This window comes from Leiobunum rupestre, chromosome 5, assembly GCF_980474605.1.
Source record: "Leiobunum rupestre chromosome 5, qqLeiRupe1.1.hap1, whole genome shotgun sequence".
In the NCBI taxonomy this organism is placed as follows: domain Eukaryota; kingdom Metazoa; phylum Arthropoda; class Arachnida; order Opiliones; family Sclerosomatidae; genus Leiobunum; species Leiobunum rupestre.
This window is the reverse complement of record NC_143388.1, coordinates 65,480,977-65,506,254: the sequence shown is the minus strand read 5'-3', so window position 1 is coordinate 65,506,254 and position 25,278 is coordinate 65,480,977. Positions and strand designations below refer to the sequence as shown.

General features: G+C 34.1%; 1 protein-coding gene across 3 annotated transcripts; it reads right to left on the bottom strand.

Annotated features, from left to right (window-relative positions):
• Window positions 1-1,048: 1,048 nt before the first annotated feature.
• On the bottom strand, window positions 1,049-19,449 carry LOC149945620 (centrosomal protein of 41 kDa B-like). 3 transcript variants are annotated; one of them, XM_090174928.1, is made up of 11 exons: window positions 19,362-19,449; window positions 16,351-16,413; window positions 14,312-14,375; window positions 14,061-14,167; window positions 9,400-9,503; window positions 8,893-9,053; window positions 8,768-8,835; window positions 8,391-8,505; window positions 8,213-8,332; window positions 6,181-6,240; window positions 1,049-1,893 (listed from the first exon to the last, which is right to left on the bottom strand). In XM_090174928.1, exons 2-11 carry the CDS (start codon window positions 16,399-16,401, stop codon window positions 1,775-1,777), a joined length of 969 nt encoding a protein of 322 aa, XP_090031054.1. In that variant the 5' UTR covers window positions 16,402-16,413; window positions 19,362-19,449; the 3' UTR covers window positions 1,049-1,774. The 3 variants fall into 3 exon arrangements, with proteins under 3 accessions (XP_090031054.1, XP_090031055.1, XP_090031056.1); XM_090174929.1 differs by lacking the exon at window positions 19,362-19,449 and adding an exon at window positions 19,188-19,278; XM_090174930.1 differs by lacking the exon at window positions 1,049-1,893 and adding an exon at window positions 5,483-6,095.
• Between the last annotated feature and the right edge of the window lie 5,829 nt (window positions 19,450-25,278).

Here is a 25,278-nt window from a genome sequence, read left to right as displayed (position 1 = left end):
GCTGGCAACTTGAACCTACTTAAAACCAACTTAAATGTGAAAACCTACTAAATACCAACTAAAAACCAACTTATTTTTTGGTAAGGGTTGACTTATATTAATTCGTCATTATGGTGATTTTAGTGACGCTTGTTGGAAATTTCTCCTTAATTTTAATTTAATTAATGTGTAACTGGACTCTTATGTAAAGAAGTTGTAAACTTATATGATGATCCAATGAATAAATCTATTATTATTATTATTCTAAAGATCTAGAATATTTCATACACTATCCCTTATCTGGGTCTATTTACATGTATTATTTAAAATACCCAACACCATACAGTGGGATACTTATTTCTGACCATTACATGTCTACCAATGTACTACGTAAATGAGGTCTAATCTAGTTATTTTGTACAAAATTTTTTTTAACACTTCAACAATAGCTCTTTCTATAATATAATACAGTCAAAACATGTATAAAAGCAGTATTTTTGTTAGCACACGCTGGTCAATTCTTTCATATAAAATGACTTGTGCCATTTTGCACGCGGTCTCTAAAATGAAAAAAAATGCACACACTTATCTTAAACAGCACAATTAAACAAACATTAACACGTAACGTATTTTATAGAATCTCCTATTGCAGTCCACCCAATTTATCAAAAACCCCACAGTGCAATTTAATTCCTTTTATAGAAATCTATTTAAAACAATTTTTTACACAATTATAGGTAGGAAAAGTTGAGCTTTTACGGGATGGCTGTTTCATGGCAAAACCAGTAAACACCATTTCTATAATTTAAGATAGTTTCTCTATTTTGATTGATGCTAAATTATTTCCTGTGATATAGTACTTACTGGTATATTTGGAATTTTTCGAGTAGGTGTAAAATTAGCATATACGTACTTGAGTTTACTTTCAAGTCAAAATTGGTGTTTAATAGGTTTTTGTCTTTGAACAGCCAGTGTTATATGAAACTTAAGTTGATAAACAAACTAATACAAAAGTATTTGACTTCAATATTTTATTTTCCTTTTTGTAAAACTTGCCATTATTACAATATTCACATTTTTTGGGGGGAAATATGGCATTGTCTTATTCCTGTTAACAATAAAGGTTTTAGTTTAGACCTCTAATGTGGTTCAAACTTTCTCCAATATTTAAGACCATCATAGAACCTTCTACTTTCCAAATTCAGTACTTTTGTGGAGTTTTTATTTTACACTGTTATCCATTGTACTTCATATACAGTAACAAGTTAGACCTTTTCGGTTCTTTATAGGCCCTTATTTACTTCATTTTTTTAATTATTCAATTTGACTTAATATATGAACTATTAACATGGCCAGATTAAGTTGGTTTTTGCTTGGGGGCAATAAAAATGCGTGGTGAAGTTCACTACAGCGGCCTCATTAATTTATATTTTTATTTTGCTTGCGCCTGATAGACCTTGTCACGTAGATAGCGAGGGTATTTTTTATTTTGGCCGCAAATGATTAATTTTTTAATTTAAATAAAAAATTGCAAATTTTTGGGCATTATCACGTTTTTTGTTACCTTTTTATGACAAGGACTGGAAAAGGTTTAATCTTAGGGCTATTTCCCTTTCATTACCCCAAAAGGTTATGTATTAAGAATGAAAGAGTAAAATAGGTCTGAAATAAATTAAAGTTAAATTTTAGTCATTTATAAACTTTCATTTTTAACAATGTAAAATTATGGAGTATAAGTGAGCAGGTATTGGTTGTAGTGAACTAGTGCATAAAATAATCAGAATCAATTGCAGTATCATTTCCATGGTTTGGGTTTTCCCAAAGTTGGCATAGGTCTTGTACTACTATTACTTCTAATGCTTTGTTTTGTGATAGCAGTTGATGCTCTGCTTTGACAAGCCACAGACTGATCTCCTGGAAACATACATTCAACTTCAAAATTAACTCAGCAACTAGGGTTTGTACAGGAGCAAAATGAACAAGGGGTTGGGGAAGAGCTACCACAGAAAAAAATCAGGGTCCGGCAGTCTTTAATATTAGTGAAATATGTCAAAACTGCTTTGCTTTTGATATTGTAACTTGTAAATTGTTTATTACAAGATGTTGCTTTATTTATTGAAGACTTTAATTCACCCAAAGAGCAAAGAAACATGGATTTATCTAAGCACACTCATTTAACTCTGCCATAATTAGCTTTTTGACTTTGGTTGGTGCATTCTCTTACACAATGAATGCTTTTTTTTTCTAAGCGAAGATAAATGTGATTCCAAAAGTAGTAACTCATGGAAATAAACTTTGGTCAGGTTGTAAATGATTGACCACATTAATGAGGTTTTCTGCAATCTCTCAAACATCCCAATGTCTCTTGAGAAGGATGAAACACCTGTGTATTAACAAGCTAACTTAATAATTTTTTCCCTTTAGTACTTGCTCAGTTTTAGTTTAATCAAAATGAATTAATCTTGTTAAATCAACCTTGGAAAGTTCTTAATAATAATATAAAGCTTAATTTGTAAAATATTGAGGGGCTAATCATTCCCTAAAATCCTGCACAGGTATATGAAACTGAGTACCTTTGGCAATGCTAAATTTGTAATCAGTACAGTCATACTAAATGATGGAATAAGTATGCAATTTTTTATATTTTGTGACACTATAATTGTAGGTTTAATTTTTAGCATGCTAGCTATTGTGTTAATTAGGAATGCACCGATATATCGGCCTATTTTTCTAATATCGGCTTCATTTGAGTCAATAAAATAAAAAAATTAAGGAAATAATTTTAATTTCTCTATAAACTAACTAATGATATTTTATTTGATTGGCTGCGCCACGTACGCCAGACTTCAGAAGCTAGATCATACCTTTTTTGGATGGGATTATGAGTGTAAAATAAAAAACGATATTTGGTTTTTAGCACAGTCAAAAATAAATTTTCAGTGAACCCGGAAAAAAATGGGTACAAGCATCTCTTAACGGTTTTGGGTTCTAAATGGTCTCCTTATCATTTAAAAAAATATATACCACTTTAGGCAAAGGGGAACATGTCTAAAAATGGCTGCCATTTTGTCTATTTTTAGTTTTTTGACGTTCTTGCGTGAACGATAGTACATAGGCCTATAGTTCCTTTGGCAAAGTTGTGCAGACCATAATTGTCTATCGTGTCATATCTCATTTGATACCATAGCATGAGCGCCACCTGGTGGGCATAGACTGAACATGTGTAACAACTGAAATCTACCCTTTTTTTAGTTTTTTTTATATCCTTGCGTGAACGATACTATATATAATACCTCCTATAGCAAAGTTGTCCAGAAACACATTTGTTAAAATAGCATAAGTGCCTGCAAAGACGGAGGCAAGGTCCATTTTCGTCTGGGATTTAATAGTAGAAATAATTATTTTTTATTCATAATAACATTTTATTTATGGATAGGGAAGCCCGAGCATAAAAGACGTCTGCCGAATAGCGACCGCCATGCAATAATTGGTGAAGAATTTCACTATAAATTGCACTGGACTGCTCACATATAGGGCACTCTGATTGTTTATTTATAGGGCACTCTGATTGTTTATGGATTTTAGTATTATTATATGCGCACTTGTAAAATTTTGTAAAAGTTTTTATTAACTATTTTAAGATAAAACATAAATATTAAATATATTTTCTTCACAATCGGACACGTCTTTTCTGTTCCTCATTTTTTTTATAAGAGTTGAGACAGCCGATTCCATTGCATTCACCGCACATGGCCGAACAGTTTATGCCATATTTTCGACAAGAACAAGCTTTATCGCAGTTACTAACTTTACATCCACAAAATATAAGATGTCAAATCCTTTACGGAACTGGAGCTACTTCGGAATGAATAGGTTCCAAAATGTTATTATTTATTTTCCAACCCCATAGTTCGGGTTCCAAACTTTCCCCTAGCCATTCTTGGGTTTGGTAGTATTCCCTTTCAATATGTTTTTTTGCAGCTTGCGAAGTGGGAGGAAGTGAGGCTAATTCATTCAAAAGAACTTTTCAAAAGTTGCTTCGAAGCGAAGTTGTTGTACATAAGAAATCTATGTTCGTGATGAGTTTTAATTGGTTCTTGCATTTGCGCCGTAAAGTTTTAAAATAATTTCCTCTCCAGCTTTCATAAGCTCTTGACGATCTGAGTTTCTTATGTTGAAGAATTTACCATTTTGAATTACACTTGGATTATCCACGAAAGGTTTAAGGACTTTATTCTTTCCTTTCTTATAAAAAGAAGACGTCGTATCGCAACCCGAAAAGGCATGGATAAAAGGCAAAATTTCAGCTCTATCTTTTAGTTTAGTCTTCAAACTGTGGATATTTGTAGTTTTGTCAGGTTTGGAATTTTTTCCAGGTCCTATCATAAAAAGTTATTTTTTTTTACAATGATATATTAGCAAAACCATTATGTCCGTGTTGTCAGCAACAATAAATACGTGGTTATTTCTTCGTTTCAGTCCCAACGAAGTTGTTATTACTACAGTATCTGCGTCAGAGGGAGCGTGAGTGACATTAATTTTAGCCTTTACCAATTCCGTAGTGAGTTCTTTTACGAGTGCCTTTTTGGTGTTCAAATTTGAGAGAAAATCACTTTGAGGTACTGAGCAAAACAGTTCTGGTTTAATAACTATCTGGAATATTTTTTGCTCTCTTAAGGTGTTTTTTCGACTTGGTACTTCTGTGTAATAACTCATAGCCGTCAAATACTACTGTAATATTCGAATTATTTGATCCGTGGTGATATTTTAAATAGTGAATGTACTGTTCTACAATACTGGAGTAAGTTGAAGGTCGGTGCCAATAACTTTGTATAGTAAATGCCCACCATCAATCACAAAGATGTAATTAACATTCTGTATGACCGAATTAGTTGGAGTTTCAAGTTTATCTAGTTCCTTCAAAAGATTAGACTTCGTCGTTTTTCTCAAGAACCCATCAACAAAAATTGAGGGAGGGAATGAAGCCAGTTCGTATTTGAAACTTTCCATTAAATCTTCTGTAGTTGTGTTAGTACAAATAATATGGTTGAAAAGCTGTGAAGGGTTGATAGGGACCTTGCTTCAATCTTTTCCCACCAGGAGGCGCTTACGCTATTTTAACAAATGATATATCAAATGATAGCAAATGTGTTTCTGAACAACTTTGCTATAGGAGGTATTGGCCAATATAGTATCTTTCACGCAAGGATATAAAAAAAAAACTAAAGGGTAGATTTCGGTGGTTACACATGTTCAATCTATGCCCACCAGGTGACGCTCATGCTATGTTAACAAATGAGATATGACACGATAGACTATTATGGTCTGAACAACTTTGCCAAAGGAACTATAGGCCTATGTAGTATCGTTCACGCAAGAACGTCAAAACACTAAAAATAGACAAAATGGCGGCCATTTTTAGACATGTTCCCCTTGGCCTAAAGTGGTATAATTGTTTTGAAATGATAAGGAGACCATTTAGAACCCAAAACCGTTGAGAGTTGCTTGTACCCATATTTTTCCGGGTTCCAATACAACTTGACTGTGCTATTTGTGATAGAAAATAAGTATCAAGTAAAATGAAAAGAAACACACGGATAAGCTCTTACCAACTTATTTTAATGAAAAATTTTAGTAAAATGGTATGACAGTGCACTGAACCGTCTTTTACAATGATTTTATCATATACACCACTGTTATGTGGCAGAGTAGTTAGCTGATCGCCTCGCAGCAAGAGGAGCTGGGTTTGATCCCATCTTGTGTCACTGGGTGAAAACTGAACAACTCCTTCTGTGTTGAGTTTGCAAGTTCTCTACCAACTGGTTTAAGGGGTTTTCCCCCCGAGCTTTTCGGTTTCTCATTCCATAAAAATTTGTTGAGGTTAACGGTAAACGCAGGGAGCTGTTGGCTCTCGTGGTATGTAGGCTTTGTCACCACCCTCCTACGCATTGTAACCCGGCCACCTGAATTTATGGCTTAAAAAGTCACTTGATGACTTAGGTGGTGCCTAGGGTATTAGCCTAGCTGTTTAATATTTATTATAACTTTGTTAATATTGGCCAATATTATTGTTCATGAATAGCCAATATATCGGCTGTACCCATATTGGTGCATCCCTAGTGTCAGTAAAATATTTATTGGAGCTTATTGTTTAACTATATGAATTCATGTTTGGTTTTAAATGTGTCTGCTGCTACTTACCACAAGAAGAGTTGTAACTTTGAACAATTCTGTCTAGCTGTGACTGAAGTATAAAAACATTTAAAATACAATCATTAAGGATAAATAAAATTCAGCGCAATTGAAAAACTTCCTTTAAATAGCTTCTGGTATACAGATTCTATAAAATTAAGCATTAGGAAATTGCTAAAAACTTCCAAACTTCACCCAAATTTTCAATACTGACCAAAATCTATTAACTTATTATCCTTCTATTAAATTGTAGTTTTTGAAAAAAAAGTGGTAGTCAGAAATGTAGAAAGCTACATGTATCACACCTATTTTGTCACATAAGATACTATCATAAATATGACACTTCTTATAGTTTTTATGCTATATTTCACCTTTTTCGACTATCGTCCAACTCGGAATTGGACTTTCAACCAAACTGATTAGTATATTTTAGCCCTTGATAGTTGTACATTTCGACTCTAGAGGGCTAGAGAATTAAACCTGATCTGAAAATCAGTTTTGTGACAATTTTATCTAATTGTTGTACTTATGGTTTTTGTTACTTATGATAATATGCTAATACTATATTACTCTGACAATAACTTCCTAAAATATATTACAGCAGTTGTCTTACTCCATGATATTGCTTAAGGTGAAACGCTGCGAATGTTATAGAAATTATGTCTGACACTAGATAGGGTAAGAGCTCCCGAGCTTTGAACTGTGTTAGGATGAATTAAATTGTTTGACCAGAGGTGAATAAGAACTTGCACATGTCTATAACACCTCAGCTTTTATCTCTATCCCAAATAAAATAAATTTAAAGGAAATGAACGGAACATGTTTAGTAATGTCTAAAGCATTAGCTATTGTACCATTTACAAGCTTAGATAAAATATTTTATAAATAATTATTCAGACCCTAAAAACGAAATCTAATTGCTCTTGATCGTAGTCTAATATCTATTTATCAAAATAAAGAAAATCCCAACCTTCTATTTTTCACCAGTCCCTCACAATAAAATTTAATTTTAGTATATTTCACTCACATTTGGAATTTTTGAACACATTATAATTAAAGAATTATCAATAATTTGGGCTCCCTCCAAAATAGAGTGTGCATATATTAGTTCACATTCCAAATAAACAAAAAAGCAAATGTTTCTTAAGTACTTGCAAAATAAAAACATTTTTGCAGTGTTTCATCTTAAAACTTATTTTTAGGAGTATATTTGAACTAACGCGTTCAGTTTCAGCTATAAAACCCCTTACCAAAAAATAAGTTGGTTTTTAGTTGGTATTCACATTGAAGTTGGTTTTAAGACAGTGGTCAGCATATTTCAGTAAACTAGTTAAGTTGGTATTTAGTTGGTATTTAGTTGGTTTTTAGTGGTCAGAAAATGACATATTATTTTTTAAGTTGGTTTTAAGTGGTCTTTATTAAGTAACATTTTAAGTAAGTTTTAAGTTGGCTTTAAGTGGTCTTTATTAAGTAACATTTTAAGTAAGTTTTAAGTAAGTTTTAAGTAAGTTTTAAGTAAGTTTTAAGTAAGTTTTAAGTAAGTTTTAAGTAAGTTTTAAGTAAGTTTTAAGTAAGTTTTAAGTAAGTTTTAAGTAAGTTTTAAGTAAGTTTTAAGTAAGTTTTAAGTTGGCTTTAAGTGGTCTTTATTAAGTAAAATTTTAAGTAAGTTTTAAGTTGGCTTTAAGTGGTCTTTATTAAGTAACATTTTAAGTAAGTTTTTAGTTGGTTTAAGTTGGTGTTAAGTTGTTTTTAAGTAGGTTTTTAAGTAGGTTTTTAGTTGGAATTTGTCTCAAATACAAACTTAAAACCAACTTAAATAGTTCTTAGACCACTTATTTTTTGGTAAGGGGTCAGCTCAGGCTTCCCTTTGTTGTGGTAAGTACCATCCTAATAGTTCATTTTAAAGGCAATACAGGGTGGCATGGTTATTGAAACTCACTTATTGATTAATTTTTTTCTAAATACATAAAAAAGCTCATTAACTGCATCTGTCCACTTGATTTTTGTGCTATATGAAAATGCAAAACAAAAAAAAGGATATCATCTTCCGTCAGCCTTTCATTTTGACTATCATTCCTAGCTTGGTTCAAATTGGCATTTTCATCATTCTTCAACTTTCTCACAAGGTTGTCTTTAAACTTTGAGAGAGCGAGTTTCAAGCCTAAAATGAAAAATATTTTATAACAATGGGAATTTATAAAATTGATCCAATAACTAACCTCCTGTTAAAATGAAAATATTGTCATAGCCCCGTTGTGTTAGGGTTGTGGCAACTCTGATAGCTGTACTCTCATCAATATCATACAGTACAATAATAGAAAGGGATACATTTTTCTTCACGAATTAATTAGGTTAAGCAAAATTTTTAGTCATTAATTTTTAGCAAGACAATAGCTTGTGTATAACTAAAGAGAAACCACAACTCGTGGGTTTCCAAGTTAAATCTCGAATAACAGGCTAATCTCCCGGTCTGCAGATAATATCATCTGTAAATCGCTAAATCAGAGGCTATAGTTGAGCCTGCACATTCTCAATTAATATAAATTCATTTTTATTTTTAAGGAACAGTTTATGCTCAGCATTAGTCAAAGGATACATATAACAGCAGTTCTTTACTTTCATAATTGCTAGTTCTACAAAGCATAGATGATGGATAGTTCTTAGCTAAAGAGAAAATTAAAATTTATATACAAAACCAAAAATGTCTAAATGAAAACTAACCTGTGACAATGTGAGAAATATTGTATTCATCATTTTCTCTGACATCTAATAAAAGATAGGGTGGTATATACGTGCCAGAATTAATATAACTTACAGGTACTGTCCTTTCCTTATCACACACTTTTTGTTTCAAATCAAGTTCTCCTACTCCATTTAAGACACTAAATTAAAACCAAATTAAACTATAAGATTAAATATAAAAGTTCAAAAATTTTCTGAAATGGGATGTCACTTTTGATAAATTTTCAAGACAAAAAAGTGCTACCTCTAAGAGTATATATTTCAAATATGTAAAGAAAATATTCAATTTCATATCACGCCATTCGGGTTAAAATTGGATGAGAATTAATTGTAACAACAAAAAAGCTTTTGAAATGGCTATCCCCATTGGGTTGAGTCAAAGGCCCCATGCACTGTTAAGACTTTCTCTGTAAACATCGTGCATACTCTCAACCTATGTGACGTTTAACAGTGGCACAATTAAATGGCAAACTTTCTTAATTTTACCTGTTAAAATTCTGGCTCTCTAGGACTTCTTTAGTCTTTGTTTTAGACACCGATGTTTCAGTGATATTTGGTTTATCATTTTGTTCCTTAGACACTTCTATCATCTAAAACAATAAAGTTAATATATACGAGTTATCTAACTGATATTAAGTCTCTAACACAAGGTTTTCAGAAACAATGGAATAGCAAACTCACTCGGCTATGAATGTTTTCTGATAACATTATTTAGTTTAAATAAAATATTTATTTAGTTTATATAACATATTTATAAGAAGCGTTAAATATATTTAAAGAATTTTAACAGTGGCTTTAAACAAAATATTTCAACAGGAATTTTCATTTGCTTTTAAATTATTAACATATTCTATAGGCATGATCGAAGCCTTATGCCAAAGACTTTTATACGAGGTTGTGGAAATTGAAGTTTGAAATAGAAAAAATTTCAAAGATGCAATAACTATTCTGCTTAGTATAATAAAAATTAAAGACAACAAATTGGTCTTGTGTACAAGCATTTAAAAAAAATTTAATAGTAAACTCGACCCAGGTTTCGGTAACTCTCATGGTACCATTACGATAATGGTAATTTATTTATTTATTTCTACATCGAAAACTTAAAGGAATACTGTTATATTTATCCCAACGGACAAGGCCAGATATAACATTTTCTGTATCGTATTTGGCATGGTTTTCATCAAGTCCCACGAAGAAGCATTGGGATGCTGTACAGACTTCTACAATATGTGATTGGTACTAATAATTATGGTTTTGTAACTGTACAGTATTGTACAGCCTACAAACCACTGGTAGAGGTGATTCGCCTTGAGCCAGGTACATTTCTATCTACCGACTTGTAATACTTGTAAACGAATGTAGAGAGACTATAGTTGAAGCAGACGCCTGCATGGTTGCCTGTTGAATATTGTGGAAGGTTGCCAGACATTTAAGTAAAAACTAGTCCTTTTTTATTTTGTTTTATTAGTCCTTGGTAGTTCTGAGGTTTCAATATATGCTTTTACTAGTGGGTAGACGGGGGACAGAAGAGAAGGAATAGAAGTCCGGAGTTAGGCTTCCTTAAATCAAAATGGCTTCCCCGATATCCAGGGAGCATTATTTTCTAGAATCTTCCTTGTCGAAGTCTCCCAGCAGAAGTTACTGGCTAGATCTCGAGGCAACCTAATTAAGGCCGTCATTAATGCTGCAAAGACAATGGCTCTTTCTATATTGGTAATGTAAATTATTGATATTCTTTCAAATTGAACATGTTATTTTTTGTATTTAATTAAAGAAATGTTTAATAATTTTATTAAACAACTGTTAAAAGCAATCCTCTTTGGGCTTCTTTATTAAATTAACTTAGTAACTGGTATCTCAAGGTCGGTGTGCTAAGCATAGGAGCATACAGGTAACAGATTCGGTTACAGTATTCATTATATTGATATAATTCAATTAGTAGAGTTTTCCGATGCCAGCTTGAAATAAGGTAATAATGAAATTGCTTTATAAATGTTCGAATAGTTGATCATAAGCAGAAAGCTCAAGTGGTTTTGAGATTAACAGATAGAGCTGATATTTGATGGTAGTTGTTGGGATTTTTTTCATCCCCCTTTTTGTAGAGGGGAACCACTTTCGCAACTTTAAGGGACTCTGGGAAAGTTTACATATTGAAAGAATGGTTGATAACATTACATAATGGTTGATAACATTACATAATGGTTGCACAATATCATTTTTTAATAATTTAAAAATAAAGGGAGGGATCCCATCGATTCCAGTGGCTTTAGTAAGATGAACTTTATCCATGTATTTTTTGACTATTTCAACATTCACGCAGGAAAGATTCAATTTTGTTTTTATACGACAGTCAGTATCTTTGTATTTGGTCTCAAAATCATTTAAAGACATTTAATTGATATTTTCACTAGATTTGGTAAAGTGATCATTGAATAAATTCGTAACAACATCTGGCTCATCGTATAACTGCCCTTCGGATTAAAGTATAACAGTTTTTGGTTTATTTGTTTTACCCTTGATATTTTCATTTATCAGTTTCCAAGTATTGGAGGAATTTTTGGCTGATGCAAATTTATTTGCAAAATAGTTAGCTTTGGCTTTCCTGATCTGTTCAACTACAAATTTCTGTAAATCTTTAAATTTTCTTCGTGATAATGCCTATTTGGACTCGAGATCCTTCTTGCATGAAGGTTACGAATAATATTAAATTTAAAATATCCAATTTAAGCCAAGAGGGGGTATTCATATGTACCCGCCTTCTAACGGAAGGAGCCATATAGTATCAAGGGTTTTTAAAATGATCAGGCATAGCTTTATAGGCCAGAAGATTACTTTGAGAGATATTCTGAGATATTTAACTTAAATACCGGTAACTACAAATTATGGTAATTTCTTGTGGTTACAAAGTGAGTTTTTGGTTTAGAGCACTTGAGTTTTTTCACACAGAGAACAAATTATCAGGGTTGGCATTTTTTTGGTTTTTTTAAAAAAATCAAATAAATCGATTTTTTTTATTTAAATCGGATTTTTATTGATTTTTTGATTTATTTGATTTTAATTAAAATTTCAAAGTTTTATATAATTTAGTATCATAATTTTACCTAAAACAATTATGTTTTAATTTTTAAAGACTAATATGTATAATGAATTTATTAAATTTAAGCTAATAATCATATAGAAGTTTTTATTTTTTAAAACCTATTTTGGTACTTTTACAAAACAAATTCGGCGGAATCTCCACCCACAGGTAGAATCCAAGGTAACATTAGGGGGAAAGTACAAGAAAGATTATATTTAAACATAAATTATAGCAATTGGCGAGGTTTTTTTTTTTCATAAATTCTTTATAAAAATTGATTAAAATAATTTTTTTTAAAAATCATTGATTTAAATCGCGATTTAAATCGTGATTAAAATCAAGTTGATTTAAATCAGCCAACCCTGCAAATTATGATCAGAAAAGCCAATATTAATATTTTCTGTGAGCAAAATATACATGGGGTGGGATGTATAAATATGATCAAGAAGTGTTCCAGATTTAGGTCTAGATAGTGACATTTGAAATCAGCTGATTCAAATCAATGGTAATATCTTTCAAAACATTTGTAGCTGTAGAGATGTTTTTAGCTAAGAGATTACAATTAAAATCTCCCAGAAGAATCAGTTCAGAGCGTGTTTCAAGTATTAGATCAATTATTGTTTTTATGTTAGCCATTTTTTTATAATCACTGTCCGGGCTCCAGGAAAAGCAACCAATATAGAATTTCTCAGTGCCTTTTAATGTTATCACTGCCCAGATAGAGTCTTCATCAACATTCTGTTCATATACTGATATAGGCAGATAGATTATAGTAAATAAGGATTCCCCCACATCTATGAACAGAGTCTATTCTTTCGGAAGGAGCTGAATCCTGGAATACTGAAGAGGGAGTCTGGATCAAATTTACAGAAGCGAGTTTCGGAGATACATAGAATATCAAGTTTATATTTATTCAGCAGTAACTCAACTTCAGTGAGATAGGGAACAAGAGAGCAAACATTCAGATGCCCAATACGAGGGCCTTTAACTAGGTTACAAGATGATAAATTATTAGCTGGAACAATTACTTTGGACGGATAGGTTTTCTTAAAAAGAGATTGGGCATGAGAATGTTGTATCTGGCTATTTAGTCAGACTTCATCCATTTTTAATTGTGGCTTCTTGAGTTCCCGATAACAACGTATTTTATAAGGGTGAGGCCAGTTTTCATGATCCAATATTTCATAGTCTTGATTTATTACAGAATCGATGAGAAAGGACTTTTTCCAGTTGTTATTTTTTTCTTGTTTAGATAGTTATAAAATCTTTCTCAGCTCTGATATCTATCAAATGATTGATAACCTCTGTGGAAGTTTAGGTTTTTGGTCAATTTAAAAGATGATACTTGAATGTTGGGGAGGAAGATAGCTTTAGTCCATCTTCCACATGATTAGAACCCCAAGACGTTTTGTTTTCCTTTTGACCAGAACCAAGCCTATGGCATGATATTCCCATATCGGGATCTGTTGAAGTGTTTAGCATATAGGATCTTTTACTAGCTGCTAGATCATGTGATTTTTTTGTAAGTCTGATTGCATTTACATCTATTTCATTGGCTAGAATATACTCTGCCATAGAATCCTCATTGGAAGTAGCGGAGCAGTTTCCAATAAAATAATCAAACATTAGGCCTTGGATGCTTTATATCTCTGCCGCTAGCCTCACACACTTGGCCCTACATCCAAACTGCCTTAACAATTTCCAATCATTATACCCCGACAGAATATTTATCTTTGTTTTATAACATTTGTATAAAGGATCCGATTTATTGGTAACCTTGAAAACTTCACTTTCCTCGGAATGCATGGATTTTGCTATCACATAAGTGAGAGGCGCATTTATACAAAATAAATTCGGCAAATATGGTTCACCTTTTTTAAAAAGAGAGTGCTGTCGTTCTTTTTATCTATAAGATAATTTACCCCCTGCATGGCCACTTGCGTTGCCCTTTAATGAAGACTGATAAATAATTGAAATTAAAAACGGCGTTTACTTAATGTGTTCAACATATACTGTGCACTGTAAATATTGTGGCTTTAAAATGTCCAAATTGTTAAGTTGTACATACCAGTGCAACAAAAGTTGAAAGCCTTATCCTTTTAAATATTTCATCGTGTCTTTGTGTTTTGTGGGCATCTTTAATACGCTGAGGTATTTGCATCTTAGCAGTGGCACCTAAACGAATTTATACATTTTTAATCACATATGAATGCAGAATTAACAGTTAAAAATATGGATTGTTGAAATGAACATTTTATCAAATTATTGTTAAGGATTGCATTGCTAATGCACAAAAACATAAATTGAAGGTCTACACACCTGTGTTAACGACAGGCTTAATGTTTCTGAACTTTGGATTTTCTGGAATTCTTTTTCTTAAGGTCTAAATGATAACACCCAAATGTTAATATTAAAAATCACACAAATTCACTGGTATAATAGCTTAAAGGGTTCAACAAGCCATGTACAGTGGAGCTTACATCTCAATCATCAGTCAATTTGGACTTTACTTTTGATAATTCCCACTAACAGGGAATGGTGCTGGGAACCAGGCTAAGGAGTCATACAAGGCACACTGTTGAGCGTAGCTTTGACTGTACTAAATTTTCCTCCATTCTTAACTTTTACATAGTCTAACATCACGATTGACCAATTTCGCTACAAGTCTCAGTGCCTTTTTGGGGGACTAGTTGAATAGCCGCCTAGATTTAACAATGCCCATGCATGGTCGGAAAATCATTTTTAAAACTGGCATTTTCAGGACGCTAGGGTTGACCGCTTGGTGTCTGTTATGGACTAGGGGTGATGATGCAATAATTTTCTTATGGTACGGAAGAGGCATCTGCTACAAGGCGTCTGCTATGAGGCTCTGAGGCTGTGTGCCTCGTAAAGTTGTAATGAGTATTTCATTATTATTTAACAGGTAAGAAGATGATTTTAAATGAAAAATACTTTTTAGAATAGCGTCTCGTTCATTAAATAACTACAGTAGTTTAAAGTGCACACTGTGCAGTGTACTTTATTTAGGGTGTTCTATTTTGAACTTAATGTTATATACATAGGCCTTAGCTTAGGCTTTTTGTTAGGTGTTTTCCTAAAACTATTATTATTTTTCAGTTAAATTTGTTTCTACGCAAAACTATTAAAATTAAAAAATGGTCTACTGTTTCTTTCCAAGATGTAAGAATAACGATTGGCACAAGAAAGCTATTGATACCCGAAGTTTTCATAGGATTCCCAAGAAAGAAGAAAATAGAAATTTGGCGAGAAGTATGAGGTTCAAAGCGAATATGTTGCTTAGAAAAACTGATCCAGCCACAGTCCGGAGTTCCACTACTTAATTTAATTAAAGCAAATGATAATGGCGGTCTTAAATACCAAGTCGGCTAGCTACTAATACGATTACTTGTAATTGTGTTAGATTTCGTTCAATCGTCAATCACACTTTTCCCTCGAAAAAATGTTTTAGCTAAATACGTTGAAATGACATTGCCCCATTTCCAAAAGCCGCTAAAATGTGATATGGACTACGGGAATTTAGATCTTCCTAAAATACCCTTAGAGAAATATTTAAGACCATTGCTCAATAATTACGCTAAAGATGTTTCGGACCAGAAGGAGAAAGTTAGAAAATATAAGGCCAAGCCATTGTCAAGGATAATTTTAAAGGTTTAGTTCCAAAAATGTTGTGATTTTCAACACAATATGATTCGCGTCTTGTTCCTATATTAAAGTGCCTTGATAGGTCAAGTATTTTTAATAATTTACGTAAAAGTTTGGGTAAACATTTAAATTACTCTGTATTTTATAATAAAGGTTTGATTTAAAGACGTTCATTAGTGCCTCCAATTTATTTTCATTTAACAGATTATGATAAAGTAATTAATAAATAATACAATTTATTATCCTTGAACCTTTATTAACGTCCCCCGAGTTCGTAGTCCATAAGACGCCACCCAACGGCGTACGCAAGAACTAAAGCTCGGCTAGGAGTAAGTAAAATATCACCCCCTCTCTCGGTACCATGCACAGGCTTTGTTAAATCTAGGCGGCTATGCTAGTTGAGTCAATTTTGTTGGGAATAAATTGAATGTCAAAAATTGTAGCATGTGAAACGGGCTTAACATTTCCTACTGTAGGAAAAAATACTTGAAATTAAATCATTATAATATTGGAGATGAATTATTTATGTTCCAAAAGTCATGGTCCAATTTTGTTGCAGAGGCATAGGCAGGATTTTTGGGCAAGGGGATGATTAACAATTGAATAAAAAACCCATACATTGCTCACTCATTCTCATTAAATAAAAAGTAGCCTAAAGATATTGCATTTGCATTTTTTACACTTATTTAACTTACATCATCAAGAAGCTTCTTTCTTGTATTACTTTTTGCATAAGCATAAGACATCCTGATTCAAGCCTTAAAAACAAAAATGGTTGCATAAATGCTTTATTGCGATCTAAAGCGGTCCATCTATTTATGTTCCAATGCCAATGGGTATTCATGCAAATATCTGTTATATACGAGTTGAGCTTCATACAAAACAGACAGTTTACTTTAAAATAGTGATCACAATATTTTCACGAAACAACAGGGTGCATAAAAACTTCCAACTGCATAATATAGCGAGGCATTGCTACTTTCACATTTGATGATGATGATGATAATAATAATTTTAATCAACTTGGCACCATCACAAGCCAGGGTTCATACAACTAATGGCAACACGATTTCCCTGATGCTAATACCCAAGGCACCACCTTAGGCCTAAGTCATCAAGTGACTTTTATAGCCAATAGGTAGTTTTTTTTTTCGCCTGTTCTTGGTTTTTTGAGCAGGTTAAAAAGTGTAGCCTTATGACGTCATTTTACTTCAATTCTGTCTTGACAAAAAAACGATTTGGAGTAAGAAGGTAGTAGTTAAAGGTATAAGGTTATTTATAAAAAGCTTGCCCATCACGTTTTCGTGAAACGAAATTTAAGCAGACGACAAAGCTAGATTAATAACTATAAAATAATAAAAATAATCAGCTAGGCTAATACCCAAGGCACCACCTTGGGCCCAAGTCATCTAGCGAATTATTATGCCTTTAAACAGGTGGCCGGGTTACAATGCGTAGGAGGGTGGTAGCAAGCCCTACATGCCACGCGAGCCAACAGCTCCCTACACTAACTATTAACCTTAACCTCTACAAGTTTTATGGAAGGGGAAACCGAAGAACTCGGGTGAAAACCCCTTAAACCAGTGGGGAGAGAACTTGCAAACTCAACGCAGAAGGAGTAGTTCCGAGTTTTCACCCAGTGCCACAAGTTGGGATCGAACCCAGCTCCTCTCGAGGAGGAGTAAAAAGTGTAACCTTAGAGCTCTGGAACAAGCAAACAAAATTCGGGACAGGTAAATCTTACCCCGAGAACAGGCAAATAAAACGTCTTAGGGTAAAAAGTTTACACTTTTTGTCCCCGGACAAGCGAAAAAAACCCACCTATTAATTCAGGTGGCCGAGTTACAATGCGATTTTCTTCTAGTTATGATAATTCATGTATTTAGAATAAAACGAGAAAGGATCTTTATTTGAACTAATTTTGCCAGAGCTAACACTAGCAGTAATTTGACTAATGGGTCATTCCACGTGAAATCGTCAAGCGTTGTTGCTCGATAGTGATGGATTTCGCCCAAAATTTTTTCCCTAATTTATTTACCCTAAATATGAAGCTTCCTGGAGTTTAGCGGGCTAATTTCAAAAATTTTAAAAGTTATGATTTTTTGAAATTTCATGCAATTTGGCTAGAGTTTCGTAACTTAATAAACATTTTTTTCAGTAAAATGATTAAGATAAACTAAAATCGCCAAGGGGAAGGCATTACTACTTTTTAATTGAGTGTTTATTAAAGGCCAAGACACTATTTAAAAATAAATTTATTATTTCAATTTAAAACTATCTGTTAATTTTTATTTAATATTTTAAATATTTAATCTAAAAAATTTTTCATAAAAAATAAGAATAGAAAATTAAAAATTAAATTCTTTGAAACCTAAAAATAAAAAGTTGCTGAAATGTCAGGTAATTTTGGAGGGGATCTTTAAATATTAAGTGCCACCCCGCCTAAGCCCACGCACTGAAGTTTTGCGAAAGATGCTAAAAATGGCCAATTTAAAAAAAAATTCGTTTTGGTAGAAATAGTTTCATCGCCAACACCAAATTTGACAGAGGCCTTTCACTACGTAAGAAGGTGCTTAGTTGAAAATTTCGTTGAATTTGGATGTGGCATATTTCGTTAAATAAATGATAAGTGCCACCCCTCTATCCAGCTCGTACACCGCAGTTTTGCGAAAAACGCAAAAAATAGCCAATTTCAAAAAATTTGTTTTGATGAAAATAATTTGGTCGCCAACACCAAATTTAAGAGAAACCTTTATATGTGCAAGGAGGTGCTTATTTGAAATTTTATATAATTCTGAGATGGACCCCTTAGTAAAAACAATGTTTCACGCTACCCCCCCAAACAGCTCTTATATCAAAAACTAGAGCCCATAGAGTAAATTGGAAGCCACATTCGGAATCTGTAGGTCTTTTTACCTAAGAGTACCAATTTCTATATTTTGAGGAGCTTTACGAATCATGTTACTGAATAAAATGTTTATTAAGTAATGAAACTCTAGCCAAAATGCATGAAATTTCAAAAAACCATAACTTTTCAAATTTTTTAAATTAGCCCGCTAAACTCCAGGAGGCTTCATATATAGGGTAAATAAACCAGGGAAAAAGTTTTGGGTGAAATCCATCACTATCGAGCAGCAACGCTTGACGATTTCACATGGAATGACCCTAATGTCAACATTTATCAGGTAGCACCATTTTTGGGTTTGGGGGTCAGATTCTCCTGTCAGGAATAATGCTTTGAGTGATATATTCTCTGACAATCACCAAGTTATTTATTTTTATACGAAAGACAACTATTCAAATTAATTTTGAAAAGATGCATGATTTTGTGGATTCAAGGAATGGTTTTTAATTCTCTGAAACCTAAGTAACTTGATTTGAAAGGTATTTTATGACATTTCCAAGGCAAGAGCTTAAGTAAGACTTCTGTATAAACAAATTTTTGAATTACATGCAAAATGGCATTCACCCTTTTAATAAAATATTATGTATCATTTAATTTTATCAATAGTTTGGTGGTAAGTAATCTTACGGTTCAAATCAAGTTGCCTTCACAAAGTTAATGATATAAGTTAACAAAAAATTAGCTTTAGTTTAAAGACTGCCTGATATTGATTTGACTTCTTTGTTACTAATACTTTTTTTCCTTCTGCCATAAAATAATTATATAAAAGTAACCATAAAATACATTAAATACTAAACTTACCTCGTTTAATATAATTTTCAAAGAACTCTGTCAACCCATGGATTAAAACACTGGTCAACCTTCCCAAGTTCCCAGGATCAGAATTTCCGAAACCTTATGTGAAAGCAGACGCCCTGAGAGCGGAAGCCGCCCCATCTAGTGGTTCACAACGTAAATATAAAAGTTTGCGAAATTTGAATGTTCTCGGAGCGAAATCGTTTAGCCGAGGAGGATGAGAGTTTCTGAGTTTCTTGGCGCTTGAATAAAACATCTTCAAAGAAATCGCCAAGAAGTTATGTAATCATCCAAGAGCCAGTGTGATATTAAGTGATTTAATATGTTCCTAATAATGTAAATTAATAATACAATAATAGTTGTTGTATAGACAATTACCAAATACGAACTATAGATGTCGCTACTATATTATTCGTCATATGTTATTCTCGGTCATCACCTTAAAACGATACTTGTTAATCAGTGGCTATTGTAGGTCACCTACAATCAAGGTTCGTAATTATTTAATTATTTTTATTAATTTTTTGGTATTTATTTTTTAATTTGCAATATTGCCGTCACAATGTTTTATTCCGTCGTGTAAAAAGTGACGTATTCCGGGCGCTAAAATGTGTCATTTTTCAGGTAATAAACATTAAGCCTTGAATTTTAAACGGCGGGCAATTTAATTTAAATGTTTGTTTATGACTTGTGAGTTTCATCAAAACGGCGGGTTATTTAAACAGAATAAACGCATACGTTTATAATAACGCATACGATAATATTTTTAACAGACGCGTCAAAAAAATCATCCTCCAAGGAAATCGGCAAGAATTAATATTTCCGAGAGCCAGAACCTACAAGTCACTGTTTATATAATATAATAGAAATTTTTACCTCTCCGAGGGGACTTTGTACCCTAGAAGGGGTTATACAACCACCGAGTCTGTCTGTCTGTCTGTGGGTCTGTCTGTCAGGCCTGCGAACGCATTTTCGGGGCAAAGGGTAATCACTGCGTACGCAGTTTCTTAGAATCAGGGAAAAGGTTTTTCCAAAAGCGCCCTCTTTTTGTCATTGGGTGAAGTATAATTTATTAATCGGCCGGGATTCGAACCCGAGCTCTCTTGAACGACAGGTGAGCCTTCTACCGCAGAACCACGGATACACCCATTTACGCGTGACTGAAAATTAAAAACTCTTCCGAGGAGAGGTATATTTTGGCTTGCCAACTTGTTTACCTTTACGGTATAGGAGTAAGAAAAACAAGGAGAAAGCAGCTAGCCTTTAAACATGCTAATGCAGAGTTGTGTACAAATTTCATTAAACGAGTCTTTTCGCTGAACGTTTTACGGGCGGGGGGGAGGGGGGAGACAATTTCCGAATTTTCCCCTTCCGACGGCAGCAGGCGCTAAAGCGTCTAACCAATGAAAACTGTACACAAGAAAATCCACGACTTTTGACGGATTGCGATCTCCTTGTGTGGGGTGATGTGTTTGTTGCTCCTAGACGGCATCAACAACCGTTCCCTTTTAACCAGGTAGCTTTTTTGACGTATTAAGGTTTGACAAAAAACACGGCGTTCTGTTTACAGCAGTGGCATAGCCACGATTTTGTTTCGGGGGGGGGGGGGGGCACGCCATTGAAAAAAAAGTAAAAAAATAAAAATATTCGTACGTACCCAGGTAACCAGACTCCAATAAAAGTGCGATTTTCCAATGCTGCAGCCACAGAGACAAGGTTGCGCCCCGAGACCCTCTGGCATCCCCCCCCCCCCGCAACCTCGAGCTATTTTTCCAAGACACGAGTCTTAAGTTCACTAATGACCCCCAGAAACCATGAGGTCACCATTTGTTTTTGCTTCAACTCCACCCAACAATCCCCCGGAACAAAACCCGACGACAGAGCCCCAAAACGTCAAAAGTCTGATTTGCTAGCCACGTAAAGAAGGATAATTCTGATTCTCCGACTGCGGTGACAAGCCAAGTAGATAGCTCAATTTTTCAAGATTTTTGATTCTTGGAGTGCGAGAGAAGCCATGTGATATTATATTCACCCCCCCCCCCGCACTCTTGACCAATATTTAATAAGCCCTCGAGAAGTAGAATCGAATTAACTAGTCAAGACCATTTCGTTTTGTGTATATAATATACTAGTTTAGTATTCCTAAAATCCAATATACCAAAGGTCTTAGCCCATTGCACCATGGGCTTGGGAAGGGAGAGGAATGTATTGCACTATGGGCTTGCGAAGGGAGATGAATGTATTGCACCAGGGGCTTGGGCAGGGAGAGGAATGTTTTGCACCATGGGCTTGGGAAGGGAGAGGAATGTATTGCACTATGGGCTTGCGAAGGGAGAGGAATGTATTGCACCATGGGCTTGGGCAGGGTGAGGAATGTTTTGCACCATGGGCTTGGGAAGGGAGAGGAATATATTGCACCATGGGCTTGGGCAGGGAGAGGAATGTATTGCACCATGGGCTTGGGAAGGGAGAGGAATGTATTGCACCATGGGCTTGGGAAGGGAGAGGAATGTATTGCACCATGGTCTTGTGACAGAGAGAAAACACTTTAATTATTACTACAATGCGAGCGATTTAATTTTAATCTTTTAGTTAGTATTTAGTTTTTAATTTATTTTAAGAAACCTGTTTAATTAATTAACTTAATTTTGTATTTTATAGCGATGGTAGATCGAATTCTATTATCTGTATAAACTATATTTAAATCGTATGTACCATTCAAAAGTTATTTACATTTTTAGTAAATGTTAATTTTAATTATTATTTAACAACTGATATTATGTTTATTTACTAGATATTTGAATTCTAAGACATTTGGTATATTGTATTTTAGGAATACTCAAGAAAAACTATCAATGAATAACTAAACTAGTATATTATATACACAAAACCAAATGGTATTGACTAGTTAATTCGTTTCTACTTCTCGAGTGCTTATTAAATATTGGTCAAGAGTGCTGGGGGGGGGGGGAATATAATATCACAAGTAAATAACAAAATAAAATAAAAAAATTAGGTGTACGGGGTAAAGTGAACCGGAAGTTTTATATAGATTACCTTTGAATCTAGTGTAAAGTGGCTAAGATTTTTTGTTTCCTCTTTTTGTTAACATGTTGACTATTTCCACTCAAGTTACTTAAATCATCATCCGATAATGTAACAGTGTGGCCAAGTTAGGATGTTTCCTCGAAATTCTTCCTATTTCTAAGAGGAAGTTAGGAACGTTAGAGGAAAAACAGGAGGTAGACTCTCATAGGAGGTTTCGATTGCTGGAAGTAAAAAATAAATAGGAGGTCGCAAAATTTTTACGTCAGATAGGCCCGGACTGGAACCTAAAACCGGCCCGGGCATTTTAGAGACATCAGCCCCTACTTTCCACAAAAACACTACATGAGTCAAAGCACGGTCCTTTGACCAGACCGGCCCATCGGGCATTTGCCCGATCTGCCCTGTGGCCAGTCCGGGCGTCAGACGCTTTGACCACCGTACAAATCCTGAAATATAACGGTCCGTTTACTTAGATAGCACGGTTAGCACCACGTGCTACATGAGGAATCATAATTTAGTTGTACGTTTCTCAGTGATAGGCAAAAATCAGTTTCTGTGCATACTCAAATACCCACCAATCCGGTGTTCCCTCTCTAGCTAGTGTCCAGTTTTTCGATAAGAATAGCGTAGGAGGATTTCTCTATCAGTTTAGGAGGAAATAGGAAGATTTTTTCTCAAATATGGAGTTTTTTTATTTTATACTTGGCCACACTGTAATGTAACCGAATCATTAGAGTTCGGCAAAGATGCAGTAGGCCTATCCATTACTTATCAAAAAGATTTCCAAAAGGCGAACGCTGCTTCTTGTAAATAGTGTATATTTTTAAGAGAGTCCACTGGACCCGGACCCCTCCGCTGATCCATTTTTTCGACGAGTCCAGGACTCTTTCCCCTTTTTTCGCCCCCCTCGTTTAAATTTATATGTTCTTTAATCTCTCTTTATTTCTCCATTTTATATTCGAAAATATATGTCACCTAACCAGGCTAAGCCTATAAATTTTTTATTGTAATTATAAACGAGACAGACATAAATCGAACGGCAGCATTATTTCATTTTATATTCTCAACATCAAAGTTTACATATTTTCATATATATATTCGTGATCGGGTAAATTAAAATGCACGTAAATATTTTCACAATTAATTTAACTATTAAAGTCTTCATTTCAAACCCATCGGACTTAAATTTTTTCTACCTTTATTAATTTTAATCAAACTAAATTTTGGTCTTCAATGGCACTGCGCCTAATGGAATACAGAGCAAGACTAACGATGTATGAAAATTATTCTCCACACGGGCCACACCTGTTTAAGTTAAAAGAGGTTTTCCCCTGGTAGGCCCAAGTTTTCCAAATTTTTAATTGGTCATTGTCAATTTCTTTAGGCCTCACATATAAGTAGATAGGGGAGCTCTAGCTCCGTGGGGAGTCCGACTAATATTCGGAGAGCTGAAATAGTGGCGATCAGTATACACTATACAGATGTCTCAAAGAGAAAAAGAATTCTACTTTTTATTTAATTCTCAAAATTTTCCCTCTTATTACACAGCTAACGATATAATTTCAGGGAGTCCCGTGGACTCTTTACCCCCCCAGAGGCGTACCGAAGAGAGTACGTTGGGGGGGGGGGGGGGGGTGGAGGTAAGTGAAATTTGGCAAGTAAAAAACAAAGTTTGTCAAGTCGTCTAAGTTTGGATTGTTATGGTAGATTTCAATTTAAATGTTTTATTAAAATTATTATATATTATATTTCGGGAAACCACGACTACCGAACGCGCCTATGTCATTCTAGCGGTACTATTCCCAATTCAATGGCGAAAACGGTTCGGCGTCTAGTTATAGTGAGTGAAGCGTTTGCGTACTCTCTTAATATATAAAACGAGATACACGAAAAAGAAAAAAGAGATTGAACGATGCTACAGCAATTTAAAAATCCCATCAAACCCGCTTACTATTTTCTCGTCGTGTATCCCGCTGTAGTAAAAAATTGATACATTTCATCCTGACGAATACTAGTTGTTGTTTAACTGAACTGCTTTGAATAACTGGAATTATTAATACCCAACTATAACATAAACAATTCAAACACTTATTACTGAAATATTAACGTAAGAACAACCGACACTGTATCACACCTTATCTTTACCCACGGCCAACTTTGATGTCACGCGCATCTCTCGAACAGCGCGTGATCAAAGTTGGCCGTGCTTTACCCAACGCAACTTTAGGATAGACCCCGACGCCGCGAAATTTTGATCGCCGGCGGCGAGCCGGTCAATTTTAGTCAGCGGCGGCGGCGCGAACGGCGTGCGCCGATTTTTTTCAACGGGGGCGCATTCGAAAAAAAAAGTTGATCCTCTGGTGAAAACTCTCGTTCTTTCCTTCCTTCTCTTGCGCAGACGCGAGTGATGTCACGAACTAAACTTGACATAGGCAAAGCCAGAAACGCGCGAGGAATTCTCACTAACTTCCGTTTCCCATCAGTAAAGTTGATGTCGCGTATTTCGTCACGATTTGTAAGTGACGTAATTTACGTCATATCCCGTGTACAAGGTTTCATTATATTTAAAACCCTAATAATTATTAAATATAAAAATAAAACACTATTAATAATTAAATATATAAATAAAACACTAATAATTATGAAATTTATAAAAAAAAAACACTATTAATTATTAAATATATGAAGGAAGAAGAAACGAAGACTGAAACAGCTCCTTTTTCGAAAAACTTTCTTGGGGCTAACAATAGAGGCAGATGTATATCTATTGAAATTGGTGAGAAAGAACTTTTACATTTCTTAAATTCCGCTGTCAAGTGACCAGTGCTAGAAGTATCAAGAGCACCATTGTAAAGGAATCCCACCTGCCAACAGG